At 36.7% G+C, this 27435-nt stretch overlaps 1 protein-coding gene across 1 annotated transcript; it reads right to left on the bottom strand.

Annotated features, from left to right (window-relative positions):
• Positions 1-26920, bottom strand: MACC1 (MET transcriptional regulator MACC1). Its single transcript, XM_029232915.1, is given in 8 exon segments — positions 1-213; positions 13085-13273; positions 15929-16584; positions 16587-16778; positions 16781-16865; positions 17014-18116; positions 18796-18804; positions 26806-26920. Coding segments are annotated over 8 exon segments (2562 nt in total).
• Between the last annotated feature and the right edge of the window lie 515 nt (positions 26921-27435).

Genomic DNA, 27435 nt, shown 5'->3' with positions numbered 1-27435 from the left:
CTATACTTCCTCAGAAGTGGAGAATGCAGTTGCTCTCAAAACCTCTAAAGAATTTACTAGTATTAAAGCTCCAGTTAAGTCTCGCCTTTGTTTGGTCACAGGGTTTTTCATTCTGTCCAAAGCTGATTGAAGGTCTTGTAACACATCTCTGTAACTATTTCCGCAGTGAGCACTCCAAGTATAGAGAAAATCACAGGCAGGTTTCCACATCAACTATAAAGAAAAAAACGTTAAACTGGAGTAGTTTGGAAATAAATCAGAGAGGAAAATAGATGCTTTAAAAAAAAGGTTTAAAAGCCACTTAAAACTTAAAAAGAAAATGGAATACCAGTTACATATATACTTATTTAATGTCACAGAAAACATGTTTTAATAACTATCACTCCTCTGTTATATTCCTGTTTCTAAACCTCAAGATTTAAAAAATAATGACGAGAAGTAGGGCTTTTTTTTTCTTGATTCATGATCTAAACATTGTTCATTGTCTTCATAGGAATACAAAATTCCTTGTGCAATTTTTTTACTGTAACAGATGCTATTGAGATAAACTTTTTGCTCTCTGACAGACTTTTAACGTTAAAATAATAACTTTTATTGTTATGTGTCTGTGGAGATCTTTACCATACCACATATAACAAGAAGGAAGTATACAGTATATCTAATGATTTAAGTCATTTTATTTGAGCAAGTCTATAAACAAGGAAAAATGTAGCTTCACGATCAAGTCAAAAGGAAAGCAAAAATATAATTCTCTAATTAAAAAATAATTTAATGATACATTTTAATGACCAAAAGAGAGATAGATATTCAATACTTATTATGCTTTCCCTAAGCAGCTACCCATACCAATGACCTCATTGTTTCCACAGAAATAAATGTACGCCAAAGAGGAACCTCACATACGAGGGTGTATGTAATGGTAACCAAGGCAACCGGGCTTAGAGAGAATAGAGACAAAGGCCGACCAAATAAGACAAATTGTGGAATACACACACACACAGACACACACCCAGGTTAAAATACATTTTCTCTAGGAAAACAACAAAACGATCTCTGCACTTGTAATTGGAATATTTGGAATATAAACTTTGTTACTTGCTACTTATTTGGGTTCACTAAACTAATTCATTTGTGATTTTATCACTTTCAAAGTGCAGGAACACAGGTTGTTAGCTACATATTATACAGAGTTGCCCTCTTAAAACAGAGACTCAATTAACACTAATATCACATGATAAAGGGCCTTGGGATATAATCCTTCACCTTCCACTGATACCCCCATATACCCTACAATTGAAGTTAAAAGAATGAAAGACCTAAATAAGGAGTTCTGTTATGTTTCAATTCACTCTATATGAAAGGCTATGCATCAGGCTCAAAGGATAATTTGATGTTATTTATCCAATTAGCATTCCCGGGAAGCCATGAACACCCATATTCTCACCTCTCTAGACAAAGCTCGAGTCTTCAAGGTATTGAATGGAAGATGATTATCAAAGTTAAACCCTATCTATGTAGTCATAATGCAGCAACAGAAATCATCCCATATTTCTGTATATAAGCTTTATCCTCACCAAGCTGATTTATAAAGAACTGTGAATGAGGTGTTCTCTCATCTATTTTTCTGAATATTCACATTGAAACCAAACCTCCCAAAGAGTAAGTCCCACTAATACTCTGCAATGGCAGATGAGGTGAGGCATATTAATAGAGCCTTTTTGGCAGATTCAATCTTGCCTATCACTGCTAAGATGCAAAAAAGCACTAAATGAGTAGATTATTCTGTAGTGGGAATAATCCCGTGACCCACTGTAAAAGCTTTGAGACCTGTATTCTACGTTGCATTCATTTAAAATTCCCTGATGCTCAACTAGCTGTTACATTATTTTTCAACTTGTTATATATTGTTTAAAATAATAGTGTTTATAGCTAAAGGCTTCTAAGACTTTATTCTAAGCCCCTTAGTGACTGAGTCTGATAAAAAGATGTATTTGAAGATATTTTACGATAAACAGCAACTGAGAGCATTTCAGTACCAAGATAATGGCACAGTATCACTGAAAACAGATGTCTCTTAAGAATTGCAGATGGGTAATTTACAGGTTGTGCACTACAGTGCAGATTCAGAGTACACATCTTCGCTAACTTTCCTGGGTAGAAAAGCTCTGCATCACATATCTTGCTGCAGCACAGTGCATTGCTATGTATAGAAAAGGCCTGAGGCATACTCAATGATGAAGGAGCCCCTTGCTGCTGTCAGAAGCAGGAAATACACCAAGGTGATATGGGAATTAGAAACTACAGATTCAGAAGTCCAATGATACATTTACCAACTTACTTAGGCAGAGGGCCACATAATCTCCTCAAGTCCGGCAATTTGTACTGATAGCAGAACAGTATGGTCAGCTCTTGCAATTCAGAGAAATGTAGAAAGATTGCTGAGTCCTGGACCCTAATTAGGACCTCTGAAAGTGTAAAAAGACTTTCCAGGAGTCCTCTGAATTAGTCAGAAATACAAGGAGGCATATTGCTCTACACTCATTGGAGATCCCCTGGAGTCTAAACCATAAGCTACCTAGAAATAGGTACAGTGGCTTTGGGCTAAAAATACTATGGCAATGGTAAACTGCATGATTTGTACTAAAATACGAGCACATTTTGCATCCCATTTTTGCTCCTCTTTGTAGCAAATTAAGCCTGAATATTCCTTCAGTGCAAAATTTGTTCTGCTATATATAACATCATTGGTGGCTCTCAATACAGATGACAGAGAAACACCACTGTAGTACACATACAGTGAAAATATTTGAAATACACTGTTGTTCATTAATTAATTATTTCACTTATTAAATCAAAATTACTGAGTTACTGCTATAAGGAATTTTGTTACAAAAAGGAATAAAATGTTGATATATAGCAGGGCTCTTGTTTTTAGAAGCTTTAAAGCATAGAAGGGAGATACATACTTGCACAAACACTGGCCCAATGTATGAATAGACAGGGTTTGATACTAAATAATGATTAAGAAAAACTCAAAAATTACTTGCACATTCTAATTCAGTGTAAGAAAAAAAAGGATAGTTCCATCAACCGAGAAGCACTCTGGTGTAACAGAAAGAAAGATGAGTTTTGATTTCAGAATCCTGGGTTCACATCTGATTTCCATTGGGTATTGGATGGGTCAGTTAGAGTAAATTTATCAACTTATCTGAGCTTTGAATTTTTTAATCTATAAAATATGGATAATAATCTCCATGTCTGTGTCCAAAGTACCTCATGAAGTGTCTGGCATATTGTTTGCATTTAATGCTTTTCAGTAGGATACGGTGGAAAGTGGGTACTTTTTGGGTGAGGGAAAGATAAGCAGTCGGATTTTAGCCTTACTGAGTTTGAAGTAAAAAGGGGCTATCTCTTATTTCCAATAAGAAATTGGAATAGAGAGATGATGTCTAGGGAGTAGGCAAGAGTTTAGCGTCACTTGTGCTAAAATGATGGTGAAAAGCATGAGAGTAGAGGAAAATGCCACGGAGGAAAAAAAAGGGATGAAAAATTTAACCTTTAATTAAGTCTACAGTTAGGGACCACAACTAAGAAAGAGAAGCAATAAAAGGATGGAGAGAAGCTAGTGTCAGAGTAATAGAAAATGAAGCAGATTGCTTCATGTTGCAAAAGTTAAGGGCTGATAGTATCCCCCAAAGGACATTCAGTGGTTTGCTGGAGCTGGCTCACACCAGCCTATTGTTCATATAGCCTCCCAATTCCATGTTCAGTGACATCACATTGTAAGATTAAAATCACCCATGTTGGGAGTTTTTACACCAAGGAAATGGGCAAAAGCTATAAGTTAGGGCTTTTCCTCCCTTGAAGAACTTGTAAAACATCTACCAGCATGGCACTCACTGAGGACATCTCTTTTCTGTTACGTCTTCTGCTACCTCGAACATCAAGTGATGTGGAAACATGAAAGAAAACTGAGAAAATTCAGGATTTTGGCAATTGATAGGACTTTGGTAGCCTTGGAGGAGGCAGTTCCAAGAGAGTGGTGGAAGGCAGACTGCAGGTATGAGCAGGTGCCAAGGAACTGGAAGCCACAGAACAAATGGGTCATGTCTGGAATTTGGAAGTTAAAGGAAGAGAGACAAAGCTAGAAGTAGAAGCAGTGGAAAATGAAAGTATGTTTAAAAGGACAAAGGTCTGTATAAAGTAATATTAATTGAAAGGAGAGTTTGGTTTGAAACCTAACTTAGCCAGATGGAGAATTTAGGGTTGTTGAGGACTAGAGAGGTAGCAAACGCAACATACTCAAGGAGAAAATTTAACTTTCTTTAGACAGAGAAGACATAAACACAGACAAACATTAAAATAATTATGGGGCTTCCCTGGTGGCGCAGTGGTTGAGAATCTGCCTGCCAATGCAGGGGACACGGGTTCGTGCCCCGGTCCGGGAAGATCCCACATGCCGCAGAGCGGCTGGGCCTGTGAGCCATGGCCGCTGGGCCTGCGCGTCCGGAGCCTGTGCTCCGCAACGGGAGAGGCCACAGCAGTGAGAGGCCCGCGTACCGCAAAAAAAAAAAAAATTATGGAGTTGGGGCATGTAACTAAGGGGGCAAGTATCAAGAAAAATAGAGAAGGAATGGGTTCAAAAGCATATGTTGTAGTTAGGTACTTGATACACTGATGAAAAATATTAAGAACTACGTTTTCCCTCAATAAGCAAGTCTCTGCCAGGCAGAGTAAATACAACTTTTTCTATACTGAGATTGCCTTAACAAAGCCTGATAGAAGTCCAGCTTTCATCAATGCAGAAGTCTAATCAGTTGTTTGTCATCCTTTGTGGTATAGATATATGACATTTGGACTCAAGTTCTTAAATACTTACATTTTTCTTCAGCATTTTTTAATTTTCTAAGATCATTCTATTTTCGTACTCAGCAAGTGAACATATGTTATCACAGGCAAAGACACAAAAGGTAACTTCCATACATTAATTAACTACAGACTTTATGAAATTATGTCCAAATATACATACACATTAAGGCCACAAGGATTCTAAACTTTGTAATAAATTAAACAGAAAATGAAATCATTTTCTCTGGAAAAGTTTGAATGAATAAAATGAGTAGAATAAACAATTTTCTTTCCGGAATGATCTAAGTTAAGTCATCTAAAACTGGAAATGAGTTGTGGACTGCCAAGATCTCTTCCAGGTTTACATTATCTTATACCTATTCAGTGGTCTAAAAATAGTTCTTCCTCTCTTGCTCAGAGTTATGATTTAATGGAAGATATGCAGAAACGCTGCACTAATGCTTTGACTAATCAGAAGGAAAGCATGCTCTTCAGGGTTTGTTTTTCTTGAATTATTCCTGATCACAAAACAACTTCCATCAGGCTTCTCATCTTTATCACAAATATCTGACACACAAGCATCATTCTTGCCCCTTTACTGTTAGCTTTTTGATGTTAACTTCATGGTGTTTATGGATTCATCTCTGAATAAGAAGCATGAGGCTAATAAAAGCAGAGAGTTATTAATTTCTCATCTATGTGCTTTGATCTCTTTATATAAAGGGCAGCAGCATCAGTAGGCATTTAATCTACCAAAGCTGAGCAGTTTCTAAGCTCCCAGAATTTGTATAGTAGGAATATGTCTTTGGTTTATCTTCCAGATACTAGAGGACAAATAAGAAGGTAAAGGAGTAATGAAAAAGTAATAAGTGGGATGCCAAAAGAAATGAAATGGAATGGAGATTAAAAAAAAAAAAGTTTTCTAAATTTAGAGTGCTTGTTTCCAAAAGCCAATCAGACTCACTAGATAACGAAATGCAACATGAACAAAAGCAATTCAAATCTGAGCAAAGCACTCTATGTCTCTTTTTGGCTCATAAAATATGAATAGTATAAAGAATGCAAGTGGTTTTAACTACCTTTGGATAATTACATTTTGCCACATTAAAGGATTAATAATCCACCTACTTTCCTCATAAAATGATTGGAGCAACATTTCATTTTAAGTACAACTATCTGAAGAAGTATCAAGGAAATTTGTCTCATTAATGATTACTATATGCATTTTATCTTCAGTGCATCATTTACAATATCGAGGTGGGCCTTCCATCACCTTTAATTGGTAACTACATAAATATTATTGAAATGAGGTTGTCGTTATCTTTAGAAAAGAAGGGAGACTAACATATCTGGGGTCCCTATTTCCTTAGAAAGGAGACGGTACTGGACTTGGTTAAAACTTGACCTAAGATTTTCTTGGAAAAGTCTCTTTGGGCACAGCCAGCTGTGTTTGCTCTAGAAATAACCACGTGAAACTTCAGGGGTTAAGCATGAGCCACAGGAAGACAGAGGACACATTCCTTACTACTGCATCAAAATAGTCTAACATCTTAGGAGAACCTGCTGGCTAAGCTATTCCAACCAATTCTTAATTAGGAAGAGACTACAGGTCACCTGGTTATAAATCCGAGGCCATCTCACTATTGTATTGCAACAAATTTATTTCAGTAGTAAACAGTTTTAATAAATGCTAATTTAAGTCTTATAATTAGCTGGGCTTTGGTTTTCTGAAATTTCCTATTGTTTGTGATCCCTAACAATAAATCTTAATAAAGAAAAATCTAAAATCGAATTCAAATATTAGTGTCTCTAAATACATTTTTAAATACCTTTGTAATATTTAACCTAATATGATTATTATTTCTATTTGATTTTCAGTGTGGTAATCAGATATATAATGCAGAATTAAACCAAAGATCATAGGAATACAACGTGTTACCCCAATGTATTACACTGTGATATCCTTTTTTCTTTATTCCATCGTCTCAAAAAATGGAGTATGTTTTCGGAATTAAAGATTATAGCACAAAGCATTATAGTACTGTACAAAATAAACAATGATAATCTAAATATTATGTCACTGTGCCAAATCTCTAATACAAACAATGAAGATTTGAGAAATTATTCTATACATTTTATCAATGGTAGATGAATTTCCATATAATACTCTCCCCTTTTTAAAGAAATTATAAATATACTTCTTACTGTAAAAGAACAGCAAATCACAAATTTAAGTACTAAGGCTAGAACTGAGCCGGGCCCAGATACAGAACCAGACAATGCCACATCCCTGTAAGCAGAATCCAGGCATTGCAGTGTGAGTCGGAAAATCAGAAAACCATAAGACCTGAAGGACGTTCCTTTTACCTTTTGCAAGAGATATTTTCCAAGGAAAATTAAACGTTGTTAAGCCAGTAAGAAAAAGCTGGTCAGCCAGGATTTTTTTTCTCATTTTTTCCATGCATTACCATTCTGCCAGTTTCTCAGAAGAGAAGGCTCAAAATCACTGCTGACTTTCCCCTTACCTACATTCTTTCTATAGTTACTCTTCACCATATTACTAAAAAATTAGTATACTTTATTCCCTTTTCCAAAATCACTCAGTGTCACACAGTTGTCAAATTTACCTCTTCCTCTTAGACAAAATAAATAATAATAAGATAACATATATTTAGCTATTACAATGTGCAAAGCATTTTCCCAAATATTTCACATATATTATCTCACTTAATCCTCCAAACATCTGATGAATACGATAGTATTATTACTATCATTTTACAAAAAATGATTTTTTTACAGAAAAAAAAAAGATTGCTAAAAAAGTCAAATGACTTGTCCAAGGTCTTAGGGCTAATAGATGGTAGAGCTGAAACAGAAATCCAGACAAGGAATCTTAACCTCTGCTCTGGCAGTCATTCAAGACTCTCCAAAATATATATATTCAACCGTGTCTCCCCATAATTAATAAGATGCACTCTCTCCTCAAGCCCACATATTCTCCTCAGTGGTCTCTAGAAGTCATTGTATCCAGAAGCACTGAACTCCCCTTCTAGTCCTCTCCAATTATTCAAATGTTACCCATCCTTCAGGACTAGGATGTGCCCTCTGACAGCTCCTGCCTCTTTGATCTTCTATCGTTTAGTTAACTCTGAAAGAATTTATCATCAGCAGAGCAAGAGAATAACTGTGTGTAAAACAAACCTGGATTTAAATCCTAGTTCTGTCACTTAACAGCCATGTAATTCTGGATAGCCTACACAAATGCATTCACTCTCAGTTTGCATATCTGTAAAAAGAGGATGGTTCTAATGTCCTCCTTACAAACTTTGTTAAAGTACATGAGATATTAAAAAGAAAATGATCATAATGATCAGATGACACACAGTAAATATGCAATAAATTGCAACAACTATTATCATTCTCATTATTAGTTATATTTACTTATTTCAGCATCTAATCATATACTTGTTTAAAATATAACAATTCAAATATTAACAGTTTATCCCAATTCCCATGCCAAATGAAACTTGGCTTTAGAGAAAAAATTCATATTTTTCATTCTGTTTGTGTTTGTTGTAGCTCCCAGGGATGCTGAGAACTGATAATGCTGAGCACTGACAATCCCAGAAAACATATTAATTGTACGGATTAATTTAGTACTGAAAGCAAGGATACAGAGGCAAGATTCTAAAAAAGTAGGAAGAACTCCATATAGAATTTTTATTCACCTATAAAAGTACTAATAAAATTAGCTGTTTGAGGATTACCTACTTTCCCATTTTTAATCTAGACTTAGAATAAAGTGCTCTGAACACTACAGCTGTCAGTTAGAGAATGAGGAGGGAAAAGATTGTAGCTAGAAGATAGAGAATAGATCCTCACTGATTAAGTACAGATGGCAAGAAGACATAAATATATCTTGCTGGTTACAGCTGTCTATAGGTGAGTGGTTTCTGAGATGAAAACATTACAATTAGGAATGTTCACTTCATTGGGCTTTCATAGGGAGGATGGCCCATTCTGATAAGTCAAATAAGAAATCAGCCTCAACAGGTTTACTGGAGCCCAGTGGGCACTGGTAGTAGGTAATTTAAAAGGGGAAGCGAACCCTTAGTGTCCTTAGTGAATAAATGTCCATATTGAATAAGAGGGAAAGAGCATAATCTTTATTGTTAGGCAGGGAACCAAGGTGAGAGAGTTGCTAGGGAAGTTATTATCATATATGGTAATAATCTCCAGAAGGTTAAATAAAGAGTACCTAATTTAGGCCTGTGAATATCTTGGTCCTGAAATCCCCAGCATTTCCACTTGTAAAATACAACTGTTTTTAAAATGCGCTATTTTTCTAATATTTTATTGATACCTATTTTTTTTAATTAAAGCTCAGAAAAATTCCAATGAATTTTTACTAACTTTCACAGGAAAACCTTGGCAAGAGTTAAACATCTTTGTATAAGTATAAATAGGTTTTTTCCCCAAAAGAAATACTCTGAAAAACATGTTTTGCTTATAATCATATTCCAAGTTTTATAATTTTGCTTTCACGTAGGAATTACAATGTCATTAGAAAATTTCTTAAAATTTTCTTAAAATTTTACTTAGGGAGACGGTTAATTTAAAAGTGTTGTTCTCAGAAGTCTCCAGAGAGAGACTTTTTTCATCTTAGAAAAGAATAAGGGAAAGCGGCGTGGGGGGTGGTTGTGTGATGAATTGGGTGATTGGGATTGACATGTATACACTGATGTGTATTAAAATTGATGACTAATAAGGACCTGCTGTATAAAAAATTAAATTAAATTAAATTAAAAAATTAAAAAAAAGAAAAGAATAAGAAGTGGTCAGAAGTACTGAAGAAAAATCTGACACACTATTAATAATCCATTCTTTAATTGGCTGAGGCTTGATGAAGATGTTGAGGCAAATTTTGATAGTATCCTATCATAGCTTGAAAAAAGAAAAAAGAAAAAGTGAAATGAGTTGCTTAAACTCTCCATCCTAACCGTAACTCCCAGCTCTGCCACTCAGCCACTATATTGGATTTGGACTGGATGGTCAGAGTGTAATAGTTAAAGTGCAAGGACCCCAAAGTCAAGGTTTGTGCTCCAAAACTCGTTCCATGACTTCCTAGCTACGCATGTTTGAGCAAGTTACTTAGCCTCCCTACAGCTTAGATAACATTAGTATCTGACCCACAAGTTTTTGTTGAAAGGATTAAATAAGTTAATTTTTGAAATGTTACTGGAATAGTGGCTGGCACAGAGTAAGTGCCACATAACTACTAGATAAAATAAAAATAGAACAAAGGAAAAAGGGAGAAGTTGAAAAGCAAGGAAAGTGAGTGAAAAGAACCTGATTGTAGACATTGGCACACATAGGAGGAAATTCTCTAAATTTGTGCCCACTGAGGAAGTGAGATAAAGGAAATAAAAGCAGCATGGGAACCACAAGAACTTGTTATCTCCCTGCCCCAATTTCAATTCCCTCCCTCTGTACACCCTACCCAGAACTAATATAAGTATGTTTTGAAATCAACTGCTTAACTTGTAAATTGATCATATTTAAGAATCATCTCCTTCCTAGGAGAAAAATATTGTACAACTATTTTTTTTTCAGAGAGATGGAAATCAGCATATATTTACCCTTTACTTTACATGGCCTAAAAGGTAAAGATTCTCATAGATTATTTGGAATAGCTTCAGGCCAATATGCCGTGAATTATTTTCTAAACATTTAACAATATGCATCAAAGTGATGATTGTTAGTGTTAATCCCAATAGATTGAACAATAGCCCCTAGAAAGACACATAGGGGCTTTCCTTTCTGCTTCTGAGTGTTTATCAGCCTCAGGCGTAGACTTAGTCATTTGTGATTTGGGCTGTGCAAAAGTAAATAAAGGAAAAGTAGCCTGTTTGTTGGCCTCCATGAAGATTCCGGGGAGGACAAACTGTAAACAACCACAATCAGAGAGAAGTTGGATACTTAACAAAAAACTCTTTGATAAATAGCCCTCTGATAAACAACTCTAAATAAAACCTTTTTAAAGACAGAGCTTATTAAGAAAAAAATAAGTCCTGATTTCAATGAGACAACGTTTTTTAAAAGATTTTTTTTTAGAGCCATTTTAGGTTCACAGCAAAATTGAGAGGAAGGTATAGAGATTTCCTGTTTATGCCATGCCCCCCCCCACATGCACAGCCTCCCCATTATCAACATCCTTCACCATAGTGGTATATTTGGTACAACTGATGAATCTACACTAATATATCATAATCACTCAAAGTCCATAGTTTACTGTAGGGTTGACTCCCAGTGTTGTACATTCTATGGGTTTGAACAAATATAAAATGTTATGTATCCATCATTATGGTATCATACTGAGTACTTTCACTGCCCTAAAAATCCTCTGTGCTCTGCTTATTTATCCTTCCCTCCCAACCCCTGACAACCACTGATCTTTTCACTGTCTCCATAGTTTTGACTTTTCCAGAATGTCATATATTTGGACTCGTACAGTATATAGCCTTTTCAGATTGGGTTCTTTTGCTTAGTAATGTGCTCTTAAGGTTCCTCCATGTCTTTTCATGGCTTCATAGCTCATTTCTTTTTAGTGTTGAATAATATTCCATTGTCACACAATATTCCATTGTACCACAGTTTATTTATCCATTCACCTACTGAAGGACCTCTTGGTTTCTTCCACGTTTAGTAATTACGAATAAAGTTGCTATAAACATTCATGTGCAGGTTTTTGTGTGGACAAAAGTTTTTAATTCCTTTGTATAAATACTAAGGAGCATGACTGATGGATCACATACCAAGAGTATGTTTCATTTGCCAGAAACAGCCAAGGTGCTCCAAAGCGATTGTATATTCCCACCAGCAACGAGTGAGGGTTCCTGTTACTCCATATCCTCAACAGTATTTGGTGTGGTCAGTGTTCTGGATGTTGGCCACTCTAATAGGTATGTAGTGGTATCTCAATTACACAATTTTTTAGTCAGTTAACTAAAATATCAGAGTAGCATATCACGTACAGTACTGTTCCTTTTTTATTTCTTAAAGATTTCTCATTTTTGGCTCATTCAGTAAAAACTGATCTGTAGGTTGTAATGCCCTTCTTAGTATATAGAGATAAATGTAATCTATGCAAAGGAAATATGGCTTCAGCCTTTGGCTAGTCGTGGCTAAAGAATCTTGTTTAGAGACTCAGGTTTCAGGAAACCAGAAGCCAGCCTGCTGAGACTTCCACTGTAGCTGCTAGAATTCAACTAACTTGATTTGACTCTTGACCCTTCATGGAAAAGCTTGTCTTGTCTTGCACACCCAGCTGACATAGTTACTTCAAAGTAAGAAAATTTTCTCAAGAAATTAATACCCAGTTCTATGCTCATATAGGAAGTAGCAAATACAGCTTTTGCCTCCTGTCAAGTCATCATCTAACTAGAGAGATAATCTTTCCTTAACTGAAATATCTTGAAAATGTTTACACTCATGTAAGAGAAAGATACAGAACATTTTATATGTGCTCATCACTGGAATATTTTTATTTAAGTCAATAAAAACTGATTCACATTTCTTTATGGTATTAAATAGAGAAAATATTTATCTAACTTACACCTAATAGTATACCTTTGTTTTAATATTAATAAAAATTTGCATTTTAAATATTTACTTTGTTCTACATGCTGTCATTCTCTATTTGACGTCTATAGTTATTGTATGCAAAACTGTAAAGGAGATAATGCTCGTAGCTATCTCTAGCTATCATTACCAATGAACCCCACACCATCTACTCTCTTAATGCTTTTTGTCACCAAACATTATTTACCACCAATGACTAAGTCTGTGCCTGAGGCTGATAAATATTAATTATTATGTCCTTTTTCCTTGTCATGACTGGGCCCCAACTCTTCCCTTCAAAGTTTATCTGTTCTCTGCCTCAAGTTATTATAGCCCTACATACTAACTGCCTATTTAATTTGGTCAATTTATTTGATAAAAGGCCATGGAGATACGCAATCCAATAGGAGAAGCATCAGTATATTTTAAAGGTCCTTAATACCTTTAAAGAGTGATGTGTGTATATTTCAGATAATATCAATGGTTATAGGGGCAGTGACTTCAGTTAGTGGATCCTCTAGGACACTCAATCAATCCACGTATGCAGGGCACTCTTGATTGCATTTGATTTACCTGGTCTGCAGTTTTTCACTATTTAGACAAATAGAAATCTTACCTCTACAGCAACATCTCCAGCTTTTCCTTGGTGAGGAATTTCATATGCCTCCATTTGTCGCTTTGTGAGTCGTACTAACTTTTCAGCTAGTTTCCTCCAGCCTTTTCCAAGCTTGACAGCTGAAGTCAGACTAGCAGCCTCTTGGACGAGATGTGCTACTAACCCCCGGCAATCAGTCTTCAGCAGAGCCTGCAGCAACAATTGCATGTCATAATTAAAAGGAACTAATTTGAGCTTTTTTCTATAAATTAAATTTGTCATTACATATTCTGGAAACTGGCATCCTTTTTCTCACCACACATATATTTGAATTTTCTAAAATTCAAAGAGCTGATTTACTTTTTAAGCAAATCCAACAAGCAAAGTACAGAGACCACAACTAGACCAGAATTAGGGGAGATTTAGGACTAACTCATTAACTAATTATAGGGGCTTGAGTAAACCACCGAACTAATATATTTCTTAATATCCTTAATTACAAAAGGAAGAAGTTGAATTAGCCCCTTCCAAAGATACCCTGAGGTTCTAGCAGTCAATAATTTATCAACCCAGGGACGATTATTTACGATATGAACAGTGATTACTTTCCTTACCAGAGGACTGGCTACAGGATTTCTATAGAGGGAGCACACAGTTGCTGGTACATTATTCTATTTTTTTAATCAAAATGTGATTTAAAACTTCCCAGAATCATGTGCATTGCATAAAAAATGAAACACTCCGACAACCTTGAACAAAGCTATTGATATTTATGACTTTAAAAAAATTTACTCTCTCCATTCACCACCAGTGTAGTTTTGCTAAATTTAAATCTCAAGGTATCAAATATAAAACACTGAGGTTTCAACAATGCACACTGGAAAACCTTCAGACTCTTTCTTCCTTAATTAAGCATCTGAGATGTGTCAGTCACCATGCATGTTTTAAAACAAGTCTATGACTTTCTCTTTTGCCTTGAATATATTTTTAAAATACGGGATTAGATTTATCTATCTCTTTTCTGTTCAGATAAAGATGTTTGGTAGCCCTTCATCATTTAATGGCACTTAAAAGCTTTATCATTATGAAACAATAAGTAAAAATGAATTACCAAGTAAGTACACTTACTATGCAAATGAAGTTTCAAGGGGTAGCCTCTATACAATATGCTTCATTGTCTTCTGGTCAGATAGCCAGGCCTTAGCTCTTTCCATTCAGAAATTCTGAAGCCTCCACTGAGGCAAAATATAAAATTTTAGGAACTACTCCCTTGAATGAGCTCTCCACCAGCACTGTCTAGTTAGTCACCAAAGCTACTCAGTTATCACACACCAACACAGAGCAGGTGTAACCAGACTTAAAATTTCAGATCATTTGGCCAATATAACCTTTTTTACCACTAAGAGAAACAAGAAAGCAATTTTCAATTCAGACTTTCATGGCTCCATGCTGAACATGAGCTATGAGAGGTAATGAGCTATTGTAAAATGCATGTGCAGCTTCAACCAGGTAGATCAGCCAATGACTGTAAATGGCCTGGGTTAAGTGCGAATGCAGCACACCATCATAAAACCACCTATTTAACAATCAGATATTGGACTTTAAAAATTCACCCCTCACAGTATCACTGTAGAAACATAAAAATAACAGAAGGAGAGGGATTGTTTTATGTTCTTTATTATTGTTAACATCACAGAATAAATTTCTCTCCTCCTTTTGCACTTTGGTTAAAACTTTGCTCCTCTACATGAACCTGCCTCATCTATGTGAAGATCTACATCTCTTACAGAGCACCAGCTTTGCACAGTTATAGTGATATTTACTACACACCAACATACGTACTCAAATATTTTTACACACACGCATGCATTGTTAATACCTTTGTTTCAGGAAGACATAGTGGTTTTACGTGTGGCTTTGGAACCAAAAAGGTTTCAAATCCCATCTCTGACACTAACCAACTGTCAGAACTTGGGCAAGTTGCCCAACCGCCCAAGACTCAGTTTCCTCTATTTGAAGATGAAGATACTAACTAGACTTACCCTGTAGAGTGGTTAAAATGACTAAATGAGAGAGCATGTATAGAATGTTGGGGACAGTGCCAAACACATACAGAACCCTAGAGAAGCGGTATATATCATTATTATTATTTATACAGTCACATTTTAGCCATTTTTAGAAATAATGCTCTTGATTTTTTTTTTTTTTTACTTTTATAAAATACTGAATTTCTACATTTAAGGCAAAATAGTTCTTCATCTTTTTTATAGATCTCTGCTGAGCCTTACACTGGGGTGAATGCTATGTTGAAAAAAAAAGAATCCTAAGAGTTCTATTAAAACATGAAGATTAAGAAGGGAATTAGCAATATCATTTTTGGATTGTGATGCATTGCATACAAAGGATGAATATTAAATTGCTAAAGTTAAAGACATTGGTGATATGTCTAAAAAACACTAAAAAGTGAACCTATACCAATGGCCAAGTTAACTAGCTTTGTTTCAGTTTGTTCTTATTTACTTTCATGTAATTGGAGCTTCTCTGATATTTTAAGAGCTATCTAAATATTTGAAAAAGGAAAAGAAGGGATATCTTAACTGTTATGCTCTAGCACAAACAGAATCTTTAATCTTCCATTAAAGGATGATCCTTGGGGGCCTAGTTTCTGGGAAAATCACAATTGAATGTCAAATCTAAGAAACCAGTTATATCATCTTGTAGGCAAAGCTCTATATTTGCTGTAAAGTGACTTCAATTTACTTGAGACTGCTGAGAATTTTTTAACTACTCTCATATGTTTACTTATAAATATTGCCAATAAAGTTCTCTATGGTAAATAAATTACTGTGATCAAGCAATACTCACCACAGTAAGTTCATAAAGAAACTTCCTGGTATTTCTATCTGTATGAAAATCTTCCTTTAACTTCTTTACAACATAAGAAACTTTTTCTGATTCTTTGTCTGCTTGTATTCAATCAAAATCTTCCAGTGCCAGATGTGAGTAACCTAGGACATCAGCTAAAACTTTCCAATCGTAAACTTTTTCTGACACCAAGGTCAATACAACTGAGTAGATGTAAGTCATTTTTTTAACAGGCAGGGTAATTTGTTCAAGAAGATTCCTGGTTTTGAAGACATTATCTGACATAGACATTACTTGTTCCTTTTCAATCACCTTGACATTTTTGCAATGTAAAAGTCCAATCCTACCTCTCAGGACTCCCACATACCATTCTTTCACTTTGGACCGTCCAATGGCTTTTACTTTACCTTCTCCAAGAAGAGCTACTGTGTCCCCTTTGAAATATTCAAGTAAGTAGTCAATCTTGCTTTGTCTTAGCACTGTCTTCAGGGTTACCCCATAGTTGGCAAAGTTCAAATTTTTGTTTTGAAATGTAGGATATTTAACATGCACTGTTGGTAATAAAGGAGCAGACTTGATTTCCTTCTCCTTCTGCAAATCACCTGGCAGATTTGAGAGGCTTTTTAGGTTTGGGGCTGGATCGGGTGCAGTAATAACTGTGTAACTGGCCTACCATTGGGAGGCTCCACTTGAACACGGAAAGCAAACAAGTGCATTTCTCTGGAGTCAACTAAAGAGAATAATAATTGTTGATGAACTACTTGACCTGATTGCAACTGCTTTTGTTTAATTTCTTTCCCTTTTCCTTCTACCTTTACTTCAAAATCAGGATCACATGAAAAGACAGAATACTTAAATCTTGTGGCTTTTCAAGTAAGAAGGAATGCTTCCCCCAGAGCTGAAACACAACTGGAGATATGCTGTGTTACCCACCCTTCTTTTTTTTTTTTTTTTTGCGGCTCAGCGGCCATGGCTCACGGACCCAGCCGCTCTGCAGCATGTGGGATCTTCCCGGACCAGGGCACGAACCCGTGTCCCCTGCATCGGCAGGCGGACTCTCAACCACTGCGCCACCAGGGAAGCACCTCACCCTTCTTAATATCAGAGATTGTAAGCCTTCCTGGCATATAACTATGTCCACAAACTGTGAAAATAGCAGTGAAACTGGGACGGGTATATTTATGCCCATAAGTTCCAACCTAGGTGGTTTTGTGGATATAATCCTAAATGGTGGCAGCTGGTGACTGAGTACCTTTAGTTTGTGCAGCAACCACTAGATACATTGCCTGACTCAAGTCTACTAGCTTGACTTGGATGGTGTCTTTATAAATGTAGCAATTGTTTAATACTTTAAAAGGGCCTTCTTTACCCAGGCTGTGAAAACACACCACTTCTGTCATGACTTGGCTGAAAGGATCCTCTTTCACTTCAGCTCCAATTTTCATCTCTAGCAAAATGGCTTCCATTGTGTTAAGGTTACCTAACATGATTCCCAACAGTGGGCTTACAGTGCATGAAAGATCATGCTTTAGCATCTGTGGAGGATCTAGAAAAGCCCTTCGAGATACCCGTTGGTATTCTCCCACAGCTACATGGCCTTGGGGCACATGAACAGTGATATCTGATTCAGGTAATTGTACTGACCCTCCCTGGTAGTTTAATTTGCAAACTATTGTGGTCTCTGCAACATGTGTTTGGGCCCATCCAGGACTCTGATTAATTGTATTCAAATCTAGGCAGGAGCAGGCCAGGTGGTGTTGACTTAACCAAGCCATTTTATAAGCCTCTGGATCATTTTGAAGCCATTCTAAGTCTTGTTCTAAGATCTGGTCAGAGTTATGTATATTCTGATGGGCATGTGCTGTGTCATCTAAAATGTCCAAAAGTTCTGAAACACTTTTAGATCTTTCAGATTTCCTTGAGGAAGACTGCCTAAGCAACTGATGCACGTCAAGTTCATCACCAGAAGAACCAAAAGAATTTCCAGTTTCTACTTCTCTAAAAAAAAGAAAAGGATCTTCCTTCAAGATGGAAATATTATCTCTCTTCTGGTTATTTCTTAGCTGAATTATGTCATCCAAAAATGGGTTAGATGCGGACAGTTCATTCCAGAATGGATTCGTAGCATTGGAAGCACTATTGCCATGAAGTGTGAAATCATCGGGCCAATTGAGAGGCAAAACTGGGTCTGGTTGTTACTTAAACAAAAACAAAGAAAAACAAAGATGAAGTGGCATTCTGAGATATAACCAACATTAATTTTTATTATGGCTAAAAAATTGAAAGTTTTTATTTGCATTTTGATCTCCAGTCTAATGAATACTACAAAATTAATGTTAAATTTGGTCAAATTTTCATGTTGTGAGGAAAGAGATATTGTTTGACCAGATTATTTGACCATATGTAATGTTACTTTATCTTAAGACATTATGATTTATAAACAAATGTATAGCAACTTAGATAATAATCATTTAACACATCTTCTTGAAAATGATCAAGACTACAAACATTTATGCCTTGGTTTTTTTTTTTTTACATCTTTATTGGAGTATAATTGCTTTACAATGGTGTGTTAGTTTCTGCTTTATAACAAAGTGAATCAGCTATACATATACATATGTTCCAATATCTCTACCCTCTTGCGTCTCCCTCCCTCCCACCCTCCCTATCCCACCCCTCTAGGTGGTCACAAACCACCGAGCTGATCTCCCTGTGCTATGCGGCTGCTTTGCACTAGCTATCTATTTTACGTTTGGTAGTGTATATATGTCCATGCCACTCTCTCACTTTGTCACAGCTTACCCTTCCCCCTCCCCGTGTCCTCAAGTCCATTCTCTAGTAGGTCTGTGTCTTTATTCCTGTCTTACCCCTAGGTTCTTCATGACATTTTTTTTTTTCTTAGATTCCATATATATGTGTTAGCATACGGTATTTGTCTTTTCTCTTTCTGACTTACTTCACTCTGTATGACAGACTCTAGGTCCATCCACCTCACTACAAATAACTCAATTTCGTTTCTTTTTATGGCTGAGTAATATTCCATTGTATATATGTGCCAAATCTTCTTCATCCATTCATCCGATGATGGACACTTAGGTTGTTTCCATCTCCGGGCTATTGTAAATAGAGCTGCAATGAACATTGTGGTACATAACTCTTTTTTTTTTTTTAACATGACTCTTTTTGAATTATGGTTTTCTCAGGGTATAGGCCCAGTAGTGGGATTGCTGGGTCATATGGTAGTTCTATTTGTACTTTGAACCTCCATACTGTTCTCCATAGTGGCTGTACCAATTCACATTCCCACCAGCAGTGAAAGACTGTTCCCTTTTCTCCACACCCTCTCCAGCATTTATTGTTTCTAGATTTTTTTGATGATGGCCATTCTGACTGGTGTGAGATGATATCACATTGTAGTTCTGATTTGCATTTCTCTAATGATTAATGCTGTTGAGCATTCCTTCATGTGTTTGTTGGCAGTCTGTATGTCTCCTTTGGAGAAATGTCTATATAGGTCTTCTGCCCATTTTTGGATCGGGTTGTTCATTTTTTTGTTATTCAGGTGCGTGAGCTGCTTGTAAATTTTGGAGATTAATCCTTTGTCAGTTGCTTCATTTGCAAATATTTTCTCCCATTCTCAGGGTTGTCTTTTAGTCTTGTTTATGGTTTCCTTTGCTGTGCAAAAGCTCTGAAGTTTCATTAGGTCCCATTTGTTTATCTTTGTTTTTATTTCCATTTCTCTAGGAGGTGGGTCAAAAAGGATCTTGCTGTGATTTATGTCATAGAGTGTTCTGCCTATGTTTTCCTCTAAGAGTTTGATAGTTACTGGCCTTGCATTTAGGTCTTTAAACCATTTTGAGCTTTTTTTTGTGTATGGTGTTAGAGAGTGTTCTAATCTCATACTTCTACATGGTACCTGTCCAGTTTTCCCAGCACCACTTATTGAAGAGGCTGTCCTTTCTCCACTGTACATTCCTGCCTCCTTTATCAAAGATAAGGTGACCATATGTGCGTGGGTTTATCTCTGGGCTTTCTATCCTGTTCCATTGAGCTATCTTTCTGTTTTTGTGCCAGTACCATACTGTCTTGATTACTGTAGCTTTGTAGTATACTCTGAAGTCAGGGAGCCTTTTTCCTCCAGCTCCATTTTTCGTTCTCAAGATTGCTTTGGCTATTCGGGGTCTTTTGTGTTTCCATACAAATTGTGAAATTTTTTGTTCTAGTTCTGTGAAAAATGCCAGTGGTAGTTTGATAGGGATTGCACTGAATCTGTAGATTGCTTTGGGTAGTAGAGTCATTTTCACAATGTTGATTCTTCCAATCCAAGAACATGGTATATCTCTCCATCTATTTGTATCATCTTTAATTTCTTTCATCAGTGTCTTATAATTTTCTGCATACAGGTCTTTTGTCTCCTTAGGTAGGTTTATTCCTAGGTATTTTATTCTTTTTGTTGCAATGGTAAGTGGGAGTGTTTTCTTGATTTCACTTTCAGATTTTTCATCATTAGTGTATAGGAATGCCAGAGATTTCTGTGCATTAATTTTGTATCCTGCTACTTTACCAAATTCATTGATTAGCTCCAGTAGTTTTCTGGTAGCATCTTTAGGGTTCTCTATGTATAGTATCATGTCATCTGCAAACAGTGACAGCTTTACTTCATCTTTTCCGATTTGGATACCTTTTATTTCCTTTTCTTCTCTGATTGCTGTGGCTAAAACTTCCAAAACTATGTTGAATAAGAGTGGTGAGAGTGGGCAACCTTTTCTTGTTCCTGATCTTAGTGGAAATGCTTTCAGTTTTTCACCAATGAGGACGATGTTGACTGTGGGTTTGTCATATATGGCCTTCATTATGTTGAGGAAAGTTCCCTCTATGTCTACTTTCTGGAGGGTTTTTATCATAAATGGGTGTTGAATTTTGTCGAAAGCTTTCTCTGCGTCTATTGAGATGACTATATGGTTTTTCTCCTTCAATTTGTTAATATGGTGTATCACATTGATTGATTTGCATATATTGAAGAATCCTTGCATTCCTGGAATAAACCCCACTTGATCATGGTGTATGATCCTTATAATGTGCTGCTGGATTCTGTTTGCTAGTATTTTGTTGAGGATTTTTGCATCTATGTTCATCAGTGATATTGGCCTGTAGTTTTCTTTCTTTGTGACATTCTTGTCTGGTTTTGGTATCAGGGTGATGGTGGCCTCGTAGAATGAGTTTGGGAGTGTTCCTCCCTCTGCTATATTTTGGAAGAGTTTGAGAAGGATAGGTGTTAGCTCTTCTCTAAATGTTTGATAGAATTCGCCTGTGAAGCTATCTGGTCTTGGACTTTTGTTTTTTGGAAGATTTTTAAACACAGTTTCAATTTCAGTGCTTGTGATTGGTCTGTTCATATTTTCTATTTCTTCCTGATTCAGTCTTGGCCAGTTGTGCATTTCTAAGAATTTGTCCATTTCTTCCAGATTGTCCATTTTATTGGCATAGAGTTGCTTGTAGTAATCTCTCATGATATTTTCTATTTCTGCAGTGTCAGTTGTTACTTCTCCTTTTTCCTTTCTAATTCTATTGATTTGAGTCTTGTCCCTTTTTTTCTTAAGGAGTCTGGCTAATGGTTTATCAATTTTGTTTATCTTCTCAAAGAACCAGCTTTTAGTTTTATTGATCATTGTTATCGTTTCCTTCATTTCTTTTTCATTTATTTCTGATCTGATCTTTATGATTTCTTTCCTTCTGCTAACTTTACGTTTTTTTTGTTCTTCTTTCTCTAAATGCTTTAGGTGCAACGTTAGGTTGTTTATTCGAAATGTTTCCTGTTTCTTAAGGTAGGATTGTATTGCTATAAACTTCCCCCTTCGAACTGCTTTTGCTGCATCCCATAGGTTTTGGGTTTTCGTGTCTCCATTGTCATTTGTTTCTAGATATTTTTTGATTTCCTCTTTGATTTCTTCAGTGATTACTTCGTTATTAAGTAGTGTATTGTTTAGCCTCCAAGTGTTTGTATTTTTCACAGATCTTTTTCTGTAATTGATATCTAGTCTCATAGCGTTGTGGTCGGAAAAGATACTTGGTACAATTTCAATTCTCTTAAATTTACCAAGGCTTGATTTGTGACCCAAGATATGATCTATCCTGGAGAATGTTCCATGAGCACTTGAGAACAATGTGTATTCTGTTGTTTTTGCATGGACTGTCCTATAAATATCAATTAAGTCCATCTTGTTTAATGTATCATTTAAAGCTTGTGTTTCCTTATTTATTTTCATTTTGGATGATCTGTCCATTGGTGAAAGTGGGGTGTTAAAGTCCCCTACTATGAATGTGTTACTGTCGACTTTCCCTTTTATGGCTGTTAGTATTTGCCTTATGTATTGAGGTGCTCCTATGTTGGGTGCATAAATATTTACAATTGTTATATCTTCTTCTTGGATCTATCCCTTGATCATTATGTAGTGTCCTTCTTTGTCTCTTGTAATAGTCTTTATTTTAAAGTCTATTTTGTCTGATATGAGAATTGCTACTCCAGTTTTCTTTTGGTTTCCATTTGCATGGAATATCTTTTTCCATCCCCTCACTTTCAGTCTGTATGTGTCCCTAGGTCTGAAGTGGGTCTCTTGTAGACAGCATATATACGGGTCTTGTTTTTGTATCCATTCAGGCGTCTGTGTCTTATGGTGGGACCATTTAATCCACTTACATTTAAGGTAATTATCAATATGTATGTTCCTATGACTATTTTCCGAATTGTTTTGGGTTTGTTATTGTAGGTCTTTTCCTTCTCTTGTGTTTCTTGCCTAGAGAAGATCCTTTAGCAGTTGTTGTAAAGCTGGTTTGGTGGTGCTGAGCTCTCTCAGCTTTTGCTTGTCTGTAAAGGTTTTAATTTCTCCATCAAATCTGAATAAAATCCTTGCTGGGTAGAGTAATCTTGGTTGTAGGTTTTTCTCCTTCATCACTTTAAATATGTCCTGCCAGTCCCTTCTGGCTTGCAGAGTTTCTGCTGAAAGATCAGCTGTTAAACTTATGGGGATTCCCTTGTGTGTTATTTCTTGTTTTTCCCTTGCTGCTTTTAATATGTTTTCTTTGTATTTAATTTTTGACAGTTTGATTAATATGTGTCTTGGTGTGTTTCTCCTTGGATTTATCCTGTATGGGACTCTCTGTGCTCCCTGGACTTGATTAACTATTTCCTTTCACATATTAGGGAAGTTTTCAACTATAATCTCTTCAAATATTTTCTCAGTCCCTTTCTTTTTCTCTTCTTCTTCTGGGACTCCTATAATTTGAATGTTGGTGCGTTTAATGTTGTCCCAGAGGTCTCTGAGACTGTCCTCAGTTCTTTTCATTCTTTTTTCTTTATTCTGCTCTCCAGTAGTTATTTCCACTATTTTATCTTCCAGGTCACTTATCCGTTCTTCTGCCTCAGTTATTCTGCTATTGATCCCTTCTAGAGTAGTTTTATTTTCATTTATTGTGTTGTTCATAGTTGCTTGTTTCATCTTTAGTTCTTCTAGGTCCTTGTTAAATGTTTCATGCATTTTCTCTATTCTATTTCCAAAATTTTGGATCATCTTTACTATCATTATTCTGAATTCTTTTTCAGGTAGGCTGCCTATTTCCTCTTCATTTGTTAGGTTTGGTGGGATTTTATCTTGCTCCTTTATCTGCTGTGTGTTTTTCTGTTTTCTCATTTTGCTTATCTTACTGTGTTTGGGGTCTCCTTTTTGCAGGCTGCAGGTTCGTAGTTCCCGTTGTTTTTGGTGTCTGTCCCCAGCGGCTGAAGTTGATTCAGTGGGTTGTGTAGGCTTCCTGGTGGAGGGGACTAGTGCCTGTGTTCTGGTGGATGAGGCTGGATCTTGTCTTTCTGGTGGGCAGGTCCACGTCTGGTGGTGTGTTTTGGGGTGTCTGTGGACTTATTATGACTTTAGGCAGCCTCTCTGCTAATGGGTGGTGTTGTGTTCCTATCTTGCTAGTTGTCTGGCATAGGGTGTAGAGCACTGTAGCTTGCTGGTCATTGAGTGAAGCTGGGTCTTGGTGTTGAGATGGAGATCTCTGGGAGATTTTCGCCGTTTGATATTATGTGGAGCTGGGAGGTCTCTTGTGGACCAGTGTCCTAAAGTTGGCTCTCCCACCTCAGAGGCACAGACCTGACTCCTGGCTGCAGCACCAAGAGCCTTTCATCCACATGGCTCAGAATAAAAGGGAGAAAAAGTAGAAAGAAAGAAAGAATGAAAGAAAGAAAGAAAGAAAGAAAGAAAGAAAGAAAGAAAGGAAGGAAGGAAGGAAGGAAGAAAGAAAGAGTATAAAATAAGATAAAATAAAATAAAGTTATTAAAATAAAAATAATTATTAAGAAAAAAGAATTTTTTTAAGTAAGAAAAAAGCAAAAAAAAAAACCCCAAAATCGGACGGATAGAACCCTAGGACAAATGCTGAAAGCAAAGCTATACAGACAAAATCTCACACAGAAACATACACATACACACTCACAAAAAGAGGAAAAGGGGAAAGAAATCATAAATCTTCCTCTCAAAGTCCACCTCCTCAATTTGGGATGATTTGTTGTCTATTCAGGTATTCCACAGATGCAGGGTACATCAAGTTGATTGTGGAGATTTAATCCGCTGCTCCTGAGGCTGCTGGGAGAGATTTCCCTTTCTCTTCTTTGTTCGCACAGCTCCCGGGGCTCAGCTTTGGATTTGGCCCCACCTCTGCGTGTAGGAGGGCGTTTGTTCTTCTCTCAGACAGGATGGGGTTAAAGAAGCCGCTAATTCGGCCGCTCTGGCTCACTCAGGCCACGGGGAGGGAGGGGTACAGAGTGCGGAGCGAGCCTGTGGCGGCGGCAGAAGCCGGCGTGACGTTGCACCAGCCTGAGGGGCGCCGTGCATTCTCCCGGGGAAGTTGTCCCTGGATCCTGGGACCCTGGCAGTGGCGGGCTAATCAGACTCCCCGGAAGGGAGGTGTGGAGAGTGACCTGTGCTCGCACACAGGCTTCTTGGTGGCAGCAGCAGCAGCCTTAGCGTCTCATGCCCGTCTCTGGGGTCCGCACTGTTAGCTGCGGCTCGCGCCCGTCTCTGGAGCTCCTTTAACCTCTTAATCCCCTCTCCTCGCGCACCCGGAAACAAAGAGGGAAGAAAAAGTCTCTTGCCTCTTCGGCAGGTCCAGGCTTTTCCCCGGACTCCCTCCTGGCTAGCCGTGGAGCACTAGCCCCCTGCAGGCTGTGTTCACGCTGCCAACCTCAGTCCTCTCCCTGTGCTCCGACCAAAGCCCGAGCCTCAGCTCCCAGCCCTGCCCGCCCCAGCGGGTGAGCAGACAAGCCTCTCGGGGTGGTGAGTGCCGGTCGGCACTGATCCTCTGTGCGGGAATCTCTCCGCTTTGCCCTCTGCACCCCTGTTGCTGTGCTCTCCTCCATGGCTCCGAAGCTTCCCCCCTGCCACCCGCAGTCTCCGCACGCGAAGGGGCTTCCTAGTGGGTGGACTTTTCCTCCTTCACAGCTCCCTCCCACTGGTGCAGGTCCCATCCCTATTCTTTTGTCTCTGTTTATTCTTTTTTCTTTTGCCCTACCCAGGTACGTGGGGGAGTTTCTTGCCTTTTGGGAGGTCTGAGGTCTTCTACCAGCGTTCAGTAGGTGTTCTGTAGGAGTTGTTCCACATGTAGATGTATTTCTGATGTATCTGTGGGGAGGAAGGTGATCTCCGTGTCTTACTCTTCCGCCATCTTCCCCCTCTCTCCTATGCGTTGTTTTATATTTCATTTTCATGAAAGAATACCTCTGAACAAACAGAATAATTGGTCAATTATCCAGATTTTTCTAAACATTGAATGGTTGGTCTCATTACATCTAAATTATTCATTTAATGTTTTTCTTTTCTGATAATAGTCAATATGTAAAAAAACATCAAATACGTCTGTGAACAGGTTAAATAATTTGTTAAAAAATAATATGCTGAACTAGACAATCATGCATTTCTTAGATTATTTTCTGATAACTTCGTAATGATAAATTTTAATAACACTGAATTTTTTCATGAAAAATGAACATTTCATGAAAATAAACGTTGAAAAAATAGACCACCGTTAGATTTACTACCTGAAGGGATTCCCTGAAATTTTTCAAGTTCAAAAGGGCAAAGAACATGCTTATTACCACTGTAAAATGGAAACATGTTACTTTGGAAAGTGGGTATTTTAAGCATCAGCAACACATTAAAATACTTATATATCAACTATAATGAATTTCTATATATCTCAAAAATCTTGATTTTTTTTTGTTTAGAGCAACTTATACTTGGTCATTTTGCAAAATATTGATAATGATTCTGTGGACTTTGTGAAGCTGGTACTGCTTTAGAGAAAATGAAAGCTAAAATAGAAAAATGAGTTCAAGTAAGCTTTCAGACTTTTTTGTTTAGTACATATAGAACTATACATTGATTGAAATGAGCTTTAAGTGTCATATATTAAAAATCAAAAGACATGTTTTGAAAAATAAATGTTGCATTTCTTTTATTTTTACACTTTTCTTCAAACCCAGTTCCATCGGACTCTCTTAAAACTTACTTTTTCTCTGAGAATCTGTTCAATTCTTTTATACTGTATTTATTAGCCCACTCCAACATACAGAGATCTCTTTAACCCCAAAATTCATTATATTTACTGCAATATACCACTCATTTAATAGTTTTTGTCTCCTCATAATATTTATTATATGTTGTTTGACTATTTTATTTTCCTCTTTTTTTTAATGATAGTTTAAGTATTTCCATGGTAAAGTTTAGATTTTACCATTCTTTTAATCTTCTGTAGCACTTTTCAGAGGTAGTTCTCCAGTAATCAGTGGTGGTGGAGGAAGAAATTACAATAATTATAAATTCTTGTACCTGTAATATTGCAATTTTCTGAGGATTTTTGGGCTTCCATGTCAAACAAATTTCCTTCAGACATACTTCGTGAAATTCCTCCTGACCAAAAATGGGCTTTTTCACTGGTTAACATTATTCCACCTACAAAGTAAATATAATATATATGTGTACATATATATATATATATATATATATATATATTTCTTGTAAGAATACATAAACAGGTTGGCATAGAAACCAAACTCAAAGTAATCTACATATTTAAATAGAAAACTGCATATAAAAACACTCTGCATAGGTCCTCTACTTCTGATAGGATGCTAGATAGGATGCTCCATTGAAAAACCCTCAGATCCTGGATTAATACCAACAAGCAAACCTAGAAATACATTAGTGATTCTATAAAAAAAAGTAATAATGAAAATCCCAAGGATAACAAAAAGAATAGTAAGTTGAAACTTCAATAAATAGGCATTACTTGTTTGGTGATTGGAAGTCTAAAAATCACAAAACGAAATTCTCCCCAAATCCTTCTATACATTTAATGCAGTTCAAGAAAAATCATATATTATGTATATGTGTTTGTAACTTAGGCTTTTTAAAAGTTATGTAGAAAAGCAAAGACAAACCAGAAGAAGAACATGATAG

Source organism: Monodon monoceros, unplaced genomic scaffold (assembly GCF_005190385.1).
Source record: "Monodon monoceros isolate NGI ecotype Baffin Bay Population unplaced genomic scaffold, NGI_Narwhal_1 Super_Scaffold_2, whole genome shotgun sequence".
Taxonomy (NCBI): domain Eukaryota; kingdom Metazoa; phylum Chordata; class Mammalia; order Artiodactyla; family Monodontidae; genus Monodon; species Monodon monoceros.
The sequence above is the reverse complement of the archived record's forward strand: the minus strand, read 5'-3'. Positions and strand labels throughout refer to the sequence as shown.